This window comes from Brachycentrus maculatus, unplaced genomic scaffold (genome assembly GCF_059751285.1).
Source record: "Brachycentrus maculatus isolate JH-2025_06_01 unplaced genomic scaffold, ASM5975128v1 h1tg000180l, whole genome shotgun sequence".
In the NCBI taxonomy this organism is placed as follows: domain Eukaryota; kingdom Metazoa; phylum Arthropoda; class Insecta; order Trichoptera; family Brachycentridae; genus Brachycentrus; species Brachycentrus maculatus.
The window spans coordinates 2,717,310-2,730,382 of record NW_028280931.1 but is presented as its reverse complement, the minus strand read 5'-3'; the positions used below and the strand labels follow the sequence as shown (position 1 = coordinate 2,730,382).

Genomic DNA, 13,073 nt, shown 5'->3' with positions numbered 1-13,073 from the left:
AACACGCACAACTGAAAATTGTTGATTTTTGATATATGACGTTGTTGAAAGGAGTGAGCGATATGTACATACTCAGTTTATATTTCCGTCATCCTCCTTACACTGGCAGTACTATAGCTATGCCCTATGCGTGACCAGAGCATGTAATCTTCGATCATCGTTCAATCTTGAACCGTGACAAGGAACGAGTGATAATTCTGAAATGTCAACACAACTCGAGATAACTCCATCTCACAAACAATAATTTTATCATCTAGTGATATTTGGATGCAGCGAGCATCATACTTACATTACACACAGTCGGACCTCTAAAGATAACACTTATTAAAACTGATCAAACATGTAAAGTACACTGCACACACGACTTACAAAGTTTATTAATTAATCTGATTCAAACATTGTTGAAAAAGCTAGATCCTTATTCAAACAAATTCATAATCGACTTGTTTAAACGTTGAAGATCTGTTCTCTCAGTGATTTTTGGGAATATGCTAGGGCCCATTGAATACTGCTCCAAAAAGTTGTCCCAATTCATTTAGATTTTGTTAAAAACTTTATGTATTTTTCAGATCATGGTCCTCACTTTGTTATTCTTAAGAGAAAATGTCATTCCTCGTCATACCACATCATTCGTCAGTAATTTCTGCATTGTCTAAGTCAGGGGTTCCCAATCTTTTTCAGCCCGCGGCGCACTTACAAGCTTAGTATTTTGTCACGGCGCCCTACATTATTAAGCTATTTGGAATAGACATGGTGACTGTATATTGGGTCTTTCAATAAAGACTTTCAAATTTTCACAGATAATATCGACCATATTGTTGATGCTACATCTCTGGCACACACTTTGTTTTATTAAATTTAAAGAAAGAAAGCACTTTATGAAAGATCCTGTATATATTATAGTCGAAAGAAATAGATACAATACCTACAATAATAGTAGTTGGGTAGATGGGCACAAAAATCAAAACATCCACAATATGAAATTGAGTTTTATTATATTTATAAGAATTCAGAATTGAAACGGATAACAACAAAAAATAAAATATTGTGGTTTCGGATAATGATAGAGGATCGACTCACGGCGCCCCTCTTTACCTTCTACGGCGCACCAGGTCCCCGCGGCGCACACTTTGGGAACCCCTGGTCTAAGTGGTTAAACTATGAACTTCATAATCTCTTCTTGTTTTTTTTTTCAGATATATATGGTAGTTGCATTATTATTAACTTTGCTAATTATGTTTATAGATCAATTATATCTTTGAAATTTATAGATCATAACAATGATTAAGGTAACTTTGTTTTATACCACTTGTGTGGTATAAAAACAAGTGTTTCCTATATCATTGTAACATGTCTTACCACAAAGTTAATGCCGAAACAATAAATAAAATATAGATCATTAAATGAATTTTCTTTTTCTAGCTGGCAGGCATGTTTTCTTTTTATCTGCGTTGGAAACAGGGAGGATAAACTAGGGTGACCCAATCAGGAACTTCTCAGCATTTGCTCATTGATGGGATAAAGACTCCTCAGGAGTTATTCCCTAGGACTACTGACTGTCGTCAACACACCTACCTTTTCATGATAAAAATGTCCCACCTCTGATCTTCTTCTGTATGTGTCATGTCAGGTCCCCCTGACGTCGACTATCACTTATCTTGGACAGCTCTAAACAGCACCTCAACGGTTCTGATCCCCTCCCAATCTCGTATATTTCGAAGCCAGAAGATCTGTGATGCCCACACTGGCAATCTAAATAAATTCAAATTTGTAAAACCACCACCAAGTTTCTAGAAGAGCCCCAGTGTAGGCAGTGAAATATATTAGTATTTATTTTTTGACATCTTATCAAAGATGAAGAAGAATATGGATGTCTGGGCATTTACGGGGCTGACGACCGTCATAGGCTGGTTTAAGTGATTACTTTACACACGTGTAACATTCACCAATTCTACCCATTATTGACAACCACAATGCTCAAATTCTTGGAAGTTCTACATATATATGAACCAATTCAGAAATATTGTTATTGAATCCCAGACTTCAATTGACTTCCGGACTTTGATATCAATCAGCAACTGTCTTCCTACTCTTGCTCTTTAGAGCACATTCACATTGCTGATCATATTGGTCCATGGAATGCGCAGCATTCTACGATGTTGCCATCTCTGATCACTTTCAAGAAATGCCACAAAATCTGCCCACTAAAATTCACACCCCGCAGGTTTTTGGAGGAGTTGAACATCTGTATAAAATTAATAATCTGTGGCATACTTCAATAATAATTAATTAAACCATATCCGCTCCCTAGGTGGAGCATATAGAGTCCACAAACTGTTTCCAAGCTTTTCTGTCGGCTGCCAGCTCCTTTGCATCCTCCCAAGTCAGATCCGCGTCCCGAAGATGTGACGAGAACTGCCGACGAATTGTCAACAGTGGTCGTCCTGAGCGCAAACACCTTTATCAACCTTTCTTTAGGACCAACCGATTTCGATCAATTTTCGTGCGCATTAGTTTTTTCTCAATTAAAACATAAAATATCGTGCGAAAAAGATAGATGCCCGTCGGCTACTTGCTTGAAAAAGATAGCACGATGATTAGTACGTCGTATACCTAAAAAATATCCTACGCGGAAGCAAATGAATTCGAGTAGTCATGATTGGTCACGTGTACAAGACGTCATTCTAAATATTATTTTACATCTCAATAATAATGATGATTACGATATAAATAATAATAATTTTATTCCGTCACACATATTTTGTCTACAACATAAGATTATAAAATTAAATTAAAATAGCAAAATATCATCGAGAAAGATATAAATAAAATTAATTATAGGAATTAATATCATTAATAAAATATGCTCAAGCAAAGTTTTTTTATGATATAATTTTTCAAAAACCGTTTATAATACATGATCGGATGGTGATATGAGGATAGAAAGCATTATCTATAAAAAAAAAGGTGTGTTGAGGTGGTTTGGGCATGTGAATCGAATGTGTGAAGAAAAAACAGTAAAACAAATTTATGAATGTAAGGAAGACCGAGGAATACGAGGCATTATCAAGAATTTCAAGTACTTGAATGTGGTCATGTCAGGAGTCGCAATCATCGGGCGTGTATGAGGAGATTCATGAATGTGGAAGAGGCGAAGATTGTTTCCAAAGACATATTGGTGAGGCATTATACATATATATTTATATATTATATGTATATATATATATACATATAATATATAAATATATATGTATATATATGTATATATATATATATATATATATATATATATATATATATATATATATATATATATATATATATATATATATATATATATATATATATATATATATATATATATATATATATATATATATATATATATATATATATATATATATATATAGTGTGTGTGTGTGTCCGCCTCCGTAGTGTAATGGTCAGCTCGCTCGGCTACCGTTCCGGAGGTTCCGGGTTCGATTCCCAGGGGGGGGGTCAAGTAAATATAAGTGATTTTTTCACTGTAATATTTATTCAATATTACCCTGGACTAGTACGTGAAGCGGAGGGCTGATCACCTTTCCTTCATGTGTAAACGATCAAGATAACACTGCGTTTATATGACGCAGTGCTCTATGCACCATTGGCGTGTGGATAAGGGTTTTAAAAAATGTACAAATTAACTAAAATAAAATGCATTTCGACTAAAGTAAGGTCGTGGTCTCGATACAAGCGTCCTGCGGCAGACCGGCGAGCGGTTTTATCATAACTGCAATTTTGGAAGACCGTCATAGTATGCACGCCGCCCATCGTATCGACATTTACACTGCCGCTAACCGCTCGCCGCTTGTATCGTGAAGACGGCCTTCATAGTCAGATCGAAGCGTCAATTAATCGGTGTATAGTCGGTTCAAAACTAAATTACTCCGTCAGTCTTGACCCCATCTTCACGGTACAGAGTATTGAAAGATAAAAATACATTATTATCAATCTAATTCGTTTAAATTTTAACGCCCTGATTATTTTCAATTGTCATCAACCTCAAAATAACCAAGCAAGCGTGAAAAATTGTAAGAATTTAATTTTATGATTAAAACCGAAAAACACAATATCCATAAAGAATGGAATATTTTATTATCTTCGAGAATTTAACCATACCAAAATTTGATCAAAATTCAAGTCAAGATTTTATTGATATCTCAACTTAGATGATATTTTACAAAAATAATATTCAAACCATCCGCACACCAATGGTGCATAGGGTACTGCATCATATAAATGCAGTGTTATCTTAATCGTAACTCATTTTTTACAACAACAAAAAATAGTTCATTACAATACCACATTTTTTTACGAATTATATTTAAATAGATTGTAATTACGTAAGCAGAAACATTGTTTTGTCTAATTGTTTTGTAAATTTAAAAAAATATATCCGTGAAAAAAGGTACCGGAACGTCGTTACACCGCATTACATGGAAAAAAAAGCCCGGTCTACACAGAGCTTTTATTATTTTCATTTTCTGAAATATTCCTCTACAGATATATTTTAAATTGAATGTTTTTAATTAATGTTTTACATAGTAAATACCACTATTTCTATAGAAATAGTGGTATTTACTAAGTAAAACATTAATTAAAAATGGATAGATTTTACCACAAAGTGACTGCCGAATCAATTAATGAAATTTAATTGAGTGCTTTGGCTCGTTCAAGAGGAATTAAATAAAATCGTAACATCGGTAAGTCGTTAAATTGAAGTTCCTTATATCGAGGTTCCACTGTATTACATAAAGCGGTCAGATAACTTTTTTTGCCTTATCAACAATTATGCGCGTATCATACATTCTCTTGACTATTTGATTCATAGTTTTGGCATGGTCACTCACAAGGTTCGATCTTTTTCGAACGTCCTCGACTTTCACTTCCTTTAAAGTTCTCATCTTAAATTACAATATTTCTTTTCCGATAGTTTTATAATTTTCTTACTCTTCTTCTTGATGCAGCCTATTTTTAAAAGGGATTAGATTAGATTATTACTTCTGCGATGTCGATTTCCAGCTGCCAATCCATCTCTTTGGAGATATACCCGGGAATCGACTACCTTGGGGTTGGCAGTGCAATGCAATGTGGGGGAGTCTGGAAGGTTCCATTCTCCTCATTGCATTCTTCGTTGCCTTCCTTGCCTAGCGACTCTATAAGAAAAATATGCGATCTCGCATATTTTTCTTATCCTGGTGTTCCTTATTCTATCTCGTAGACTCTTCCCAGATGTTAGAGTCTCTCCTTAGAGTCTTTATTTCTGACACTCTTAGTTCATTTTACTTATTTATTATTTATTTCTGTGGTGTACTATTTCATTCGATCCCATATGTCGTATTTTAAGTGGTTTTACACAAAATGACCGATGAATTATAAGGAGAGTCTTAATGTTACATGTGTATGAAATGATCACTTAAACCAGCCCTGTAAATACCCAGGTTTCTATATTCTTCTTCATACATATATATTGAAATTTCAAATTGTGACAAATAACTTAATAATTAATTACTAAATAAATTAATATGCGTATGATGAAAAATAAATTTGTATCAAACGACCCTTATTTCAGTCTTAATTTGACATTTTTTTAGAAAATATGAAATTTAAAAAAAAAAACTTAAATTCAAGGAGTTGGGACCTTTTGAGGGACATTTATAGGGTCCTAAGGAAAACTTGTGCCAAAAATCAAAACTATTTTTAAAAAAGGAGATTGATGCTTAATTCGCTCGGATTGCAATGGAATGGTTTATTAAGCACGTGTTCCATCAATGGTGTTCACAGCTTCCCAAACTTAATCGGCGCCCATTTTTCAACGTTTACATTTATGCATGCAAATGTTTTTTTTTTTTTCAAATACATAAATTGGATACATTTATTTAAAAGAACAATTATAAACATATTTCAAATATTTTTCTGCAGAGACCAACCAAGCCATCTTGTGTGTCTTGTCAGTGAAGTTCTTTTTACACACGTTTTTTATTGTTTTTATATATTTTAACCTAATATACACACAAAAAAGAGAAAAAAAATATAAACCAATTTACAATTTTCATAGAATTAACTCTTGATCATTTACCCATTCCTTTATTTTGCCTTTGTTCCATATTGTGTTTTGACCTCTAACCTCCGTCGGCAACAAATTAAAAATGTTTCAAACGATATATAATATGTATTGCAGTGTTCGACTCCCATATTTATTGTTAATTCTTGGGACTATCAAACCTTCGTTTTGAGTAAATCGTGTAACGTAGTTGTGTACTAGAAGAATTCGATATTTTTGTCTACTTTGTTGTTCAACGAAGATACTTATCCACAATATTTTATGTACCGGAAGTAAGTTTAAATGTTTATATATCAAATTCGGATTGTCCCTTTGATTGTTTATGTAATATGACTGGGTAAAAAAAAATATTATGGAAAATAGCAGATTTTGAACCATTTTCAAATTTGTTTTCTGAAATATGTAAAATATTTAAATCAAACACTAAGTTTTGGAGTCTACTTAAAGATAAAAATTAAATTTGTTTAGCTTCGTTATGGCATTTTCAAACTAATGTGAAGATTAAATGGACTGAGGGTCCTTATATAGCAATACAATTCTAGGTACTTAGGTAATAGTTTTAACATGTGCAGTAATAATTTACGGGAGAAGACAGTTCATGGGGCATGTAGGTACACATACTTATATTCTTTTTATGGGGAGACAATTAATGTTTCATAATTCAAAAATAACTTTTTTAAATAACTATAAATATTATATTTTAACTTAATTATTCGAATTAATACTGAATGTGAAGATTCACTTTCGTTTGAAAATGCCATAACTGGGCAAAACAATTGTGACATTTATTAATTTTTATGTGTTTTTTTAGCAAAACACAACTGAGTTGACTCAAAAAATCCTTGTTAGATTTAAAAATTTTAATATAAAATGGAAAATCACAATGTTAGTGCTTCAAATATAAATTATACATACAAAAAGATATTGTCCAATTTGGGAACCTTTGGTGTAATTGAAAGGGGTGTAGCTTTGATAATCACATTTAGCCTTAAGAAACGAAACATCCGATCCAGACATCACGCGACGGAAATCCCCAAATTGTAAAAGACATGGTTAGATTCATCTTATTCGTTTCTCCTAAACTCCAATTGCACAGCAGAGGCCGATAATTTGAAATACTTACGCGTTGGATCAAGAGTACTCAAACCATTATGGCGCAAAAGATGATTACAAGGGGCGCGTTGCATTTTTGCGCCCGATTATTTTTTAATATGCTATTAACCCGTATGCTGCACATCACATCTATTGTCGTTTTTATAGAAGTAACGTTGACTGCGGATCGCATGCATAGTTGTTTTTCAACTTTACGTACTTATATCAACACCTATGGATAATTTTTGCACTAAAATTTGGTTTGAGGCATGGATGAATAAGTTCGTTTTGATTTAATATAATTAATAATAAAACCCTATCCGCACCCCAATGGTGCATAGAGCACTGCGTCATATAAACGCAGTGTTATCTTGATCGTTTACACATGAAGGAAAGGTGATCAGCCCTCCGCTTATATTAGGGTAATATTGAATAAATATGACAGTGAAAAAAATCACTTGTATTTATTTTACCCACCTTGGGAATCGAACCCGGGACCTCCATAACGGTAGCTGAGCGTGCTGACCATTACACTACGGAAGCGGACAAAAAAACACTCGTTTTGATTTAGTGTCATAAAATATCAAAATTATTTTAATTTAGTGTCAACTTTATCGTGAATACTTCCGGTCCTAAATTATTCCTAGATTATCATTAACTATTTTCATAATCATCATATTTATTTACAGTGTGGAACGAGAAGGGTATTATAATTAACTAACAAGTGTAAATAACAAGTAACTTTAAATAACTCTTTTATTTTCAAAACTATAAAATTACTTCAAAGAAAACATATTGCATAAACTATGTTTTAAGAAAAAAATCAATTAAGTTAAATGTTACCTGGATTTAGAGAAAATTACGTTGCGACTTAACGATTACTGGGCCTTCACCAAAACATGTAACCTACGTCAGATGTGTAAAAACAACCTATAAAATAATATGTGTATCGATAATTATGAAAATATTATTTAATTAAATTACATTTTTAAAAAATTAATTTGTTTTTAACGAAAACATGTTACCATCGGTTGAAATGTGTGAGACAAAAATATCAAATAATATGCGTACTAGTAATTATTTTTTTTTAAATCATGGAACAAATGGAACTTAGCTCCTATGTTATTTCAGTTTAGAACCATATCAGAAATGATGAAAGTGACAGTTCAAATACCCTAAATTCATTTTTGAAAAGCATTCAAAAATCTTGATCAAAAGGCATAAAGGAGCATTGTCAAGTGAGGTATTCTGAAATCATTTATTTTGATGACTTTCACTTCTGATTTAGAGTAGGGTAAATGTTCTGTTACTGGCCCCATGGCAGTTACTGGCCACTTTTTTGCGCCAATTTTAAGTCTTGCATTTGCGGATGCATTTTTTTTTATTTCATATATCGAATACATCATTATATAACGTGTCATTGTGTTAAATTTAATGGACACGATTTTGACGTTAATTTTTAACGCTTACAATTAATTTTCTTGTCTTTTTCGTATTTTGTTCAAATAAAAAAGCATTTATATGTTTTTTTAAGCTCTTACATAAATAAAATAAAATGGTTTTCAGATTAGTGGTAAACGCGTCTAGCTATCGAACTACAGGTTCCAAGAGCGATTCCCAGATGAGCACAAAAATTCAGTAAATTTTTCACTTATATTTAACATTATTACTGGTACTTGCCTAATTAATGATTAAAAAAAAACACGGCATCGCAGAAATGCAGTGCCCAATGCGCCAGTGGGAAAAAGTTAAATAAAAGGTTTTTTATAGGAATAACCCGCAAAGCGTCTATTTTAGATGCTTGTTTGCAGGTAGGATAGTAAGGATAGGGAAAAAACAAATAAGGATCCTAACCAAGACACTGCAGACTGAAGAAACATGACAAAAATCTCACTTCATGACTCCTCAGTATGCAGATTTTGTATGGAGGATAGCGAAACGCCAATCCACATTATTAACAATTGTGACGCACTCGCTCACAAACGAAGTCACATCTTTGGAGGACCTCTACTGGACTCCGAGAAGGTGAAGCTCCTACCACCAAGACAGGTCGTGAGTTACATGACTCAAGTAGGTCTTGGCAGTGAGCTGTAAAATACAGGGAAGTCACAATAGACCTGACATGGTCGCGGTGACATAAGGGATGCAAGATCCCTTGACCCCCAAGGAAAAAAAAGGACAGGGAAGGTAAATGTGAAAAATACATCACAAAAACCCAGACCAATAGAAAATAAATCTTTCTTGAATTAATTTTGCAATCGGTGGGAATCGAACCCGCGGCGCCAGTTTCGCAGTCGAGCGTCTACCCAACTACGCCACAGCGCCTGCCTACATCAAAGGGAAAAAGTTGAATAGGAAGTCTTCTTGAGTTTCATAACTATACATTTTGCTATTAATATTAGACCGTTTTTCGGATTACCACATCAACACAGTTTTTAATATGATCAATCAATCAAACCCTTATCCGCACCCAATGGTGCATAGGGCACTGCATCATATAAACGTAGTATTATCTTGATCGTTAACACATGAAGGAAAGGTGATCAGCCCTCCGCTTCAGTTACCAGTCTAGGATAATATTGAATAAATATTAGAATAAAAAAATCACTAATATTTATTTAACCCTTCCTTAGGAATCGAACCCGGAACCTCCAGAACGGTAGCCGAGCGTGCTGACCATTACACTACGGAGGCGAACAATATGATACACACATAAAATCTAAGTTTCATACTGTAAATCTTGATCGTTTACACATGAAGGAAAGGTGATCAGCCCTCCGCTTCAGGTACCAGTCCAGGGTAATATTGAATAAATATTACAGTAAAAAAATCACTTATATTTATTTTACCCCCATTTGGGAATCGAACCCGGGACCTCCAGAACGGTAGCCGAGCGTGCTGACCATTGCACTACGGAGGAGGTGTTTACATAGAATAAAATAATAAGTAAGATATAGTTTTTTCCACATTAATTTTATTTGACCAGCGACCGGGTTTCGTCATTATCGACACCACCAGTTTGATGATGTCGGTTATGATGAAACCCGGTCGCTGGTCAAATAAAATTTACATAGTTATTATTTAAAAACTACATAGTTATTACTTCGTGGGCACTGGCAAAAAACGTTTAATCTAAAGTCCCTGTTTAAGTTATCCCTGTGATTTAAAGCCTGAACAAAATGGCCGCTATTAAACTTAAGTTTGAATTTACTTTTAAAACCACATAAATATGACATTTCAAACTACTTAGTGTATTTTGCCAGTTTATAAAACGTTGAAAACTTTATAATTTCAACTGGTTACCTATAAAAAAGAGACTAATATATAATATTCTTATCTTTATATTTAAATATTTAAATAATAAATTACGCAAATATTTTAAGGATAAAATAGTTTTGATCAACAATTTAACAAAAATTTTCGTGTACATAGCACTAGAAATAAAGATAAAATAAGACCGAGTCACAAAATTGTTTAATGTATAAGGGTTTGAAATGTATGATGAGATGCCTGAATGTATGAAGGATGAAAAGAGTCTGAAAGAATTTAAAAATAAATGTTTTGTTTACTATTTGAAGATGTAAATATATATATATATATATATATATATATATATATATATATATATATATATATATATATATATATATATATATATATATATATATATATATATATATATATATATATATATATATATATATATAGGATGTAAATAATGTTTCAATAATAGTTTGTATTAAATATAATATAAGTTAACTTAAGAAATAAAATTAAAAAAAGTCAAAATTGCATATTTTCGAGTTAACGTTTTTTTTTGCTACTACACCCACGATTTCATTCTATAAAATGCAGTTCCACAAAGAAATCTCAGTACAAAACTTAAATCATATATTTGTTTACGTTTGATATGTACATGTAAAGACCCACCGAGATTCGTCCGAAGAAAATCGCCTCAGACGACTGTGACGTCACATTCTAGGGCACCATCCGCCTATATAAGCGCGGTAATCAATCAAAATTTTCAGTGTTTCCCCGCTCTTGCCGCGATCAGCGGTGGCGCGCGTTATCCATAGAAAAATAAATACGATAACATCCCCTAATTTACCCTTCAGTCATGAAAACGTAATTCAAATAACCCAATGAATATTTTTTTTCCTTAATATTCATCTTTTTTTCCATGGCCAATTATTTTAATATTTTTTAAAAGTCAGACTTTTTAGTCTCACGTTGTATTATATCACCTAGTCAAATTAAATTTAGTTATTTATTATTTATCGCGTAGTTAGATTAATTTTATTAATTAGAAATGGAGTCAACGAGATGTTTCAAGATGTTCCTCGCTTTAATTTATATGTGGATAGTTTTGATAAGTGAAATTACTGCACCTCCTGCTACTAAAAGTGGTAAGAAGATTTCATATTTTTTTACAATGCATTATTATACTATAACGGCATATCATATGCATTATTATACTATAACCTTCTATCTTAACCTTCAAAAAACGCCTGAAACATCATTATCTTACCTTAGAACCCTAACTGTCCATCTCCTCCTCCCCTGACCCCTCCTCTCTTTCTTAAACTTGCTACCGAATTCTACCTATTTATCTTTAGAATCCTAGAATACTTTTTTGTCTAATTGTTAATTAATTGTTTTTTAGTTTTTTGATAAAATCTATTACATCAGACAATAATATGTATTAACTTTTAAAAACGTCTGAGACATTACTATCTGTCATTAGAATCCTAACTGTCGATCAAACCTCCTCCCTCTACCTCCTTCCCTAATCTCCCTTCTTCCTTTGCCCTCCTCATTATCGTCTTTTGTTAATTTATGTTTCTTTTTAAATGTCAATTTGTAATTTATGTTTTTTTAAATGTTCAAGTACTATCTGCCCACTGATTGCAAACGGCTATATATGGTATCAAACGTTTTGATCAATATCACTAGTCCGTCTTTGGTCGGTTGGAAGATATTGCTTTTTAGCAATAAGCCCGCCAATGTACTTTTTATTTTCTGTACATGAAGTTTAAAATAAAATAAAATAAATAAAAATATCCGTATTTATAGAATAAAATATCAACTACGTAATTATTTCCACATAAATTGTATTTGACCAGCCACCGGGTTTCGTCGTAACCGACATCACCAGTTTGATGTCAGTTACGACAAAACTCGGTTGCAAGTCAAATTAAATTCATGTGGAAAAATTACATAGTTGTTATTTTATTCTATAAAATGCAGATCCACCAAGAAATGTCAGTACAAAACTTATATCCGTATTCTGAAAACCCGTTTATATTTGACCTTATATTTTAACGAACAGTCGATATTAGGTTAATTCTCACCCTCGTCATGTTGAAACTAACATTAATCTAGCAAATCACCATCGCCATTTATCCAATATGTATAAAATAAATTTGAACGCAGGCCAGTTTCGTTTCGTTCAACGAAATTTGTCTAAAATCGACAGTTAATATTTTTTTAAGATCGACACTTTATTTCTACTGGTTGTTTTGATATAAGTTGATTTTTTTAAAATTTTTACTCCATTAGTTGATAATATATTGTTTATCTAGCTGTAAATGTCAAACACATGTGATACCTATCCTAAATAGCAAAAATTATTTATTCAAATATATAAATATACTCGATTACATTTAAAATACTAAATAGTAGCAGCTATCAAGAAGCAGGCTGAGAGCCATGAGTAATGCTTGTTATTGAGTGTGTTGCTGCTACGTTCAACAGATGACAGCTGCCATTGTCAACAAAAAAAATTAACTTATTTTAATTTTATTTATTTTAAAGGTAAAAAATCCCATCATACGTTTATAACAAATGTTGATACACGCGCCTATTCAAGTGCAAA

The 13,073-nt window shown here is 32.6% G+C and overlaps 1 protein-coding gene across 1 annotated transcript in view; it reads left to right on the top strand.

The window, feature by feature from the left end:
• The first annotated feature begins 11,224 nt into the window (after positions 1-11,224).
• The window catches only part of LOC148308022 (membrane-bound alkaline phosphatase-like), a 30,682-nt gene continuing 28,833 nt past the window's right edge, over positions 11,225-13,073 (top strand). Inside the window, exon 1 of the mRNA XM_088262506.1 lies at positions 11,225-11,604. Within this exon, the coding sequence (XP_088118632.1) occupies positions 11,508-11,604 (97 nt within the window). The 5' untranslated portion in view covers positions 11,225-11,507. The remainder of the gene's footprint in view (positions 11,605-13,073) is intronic.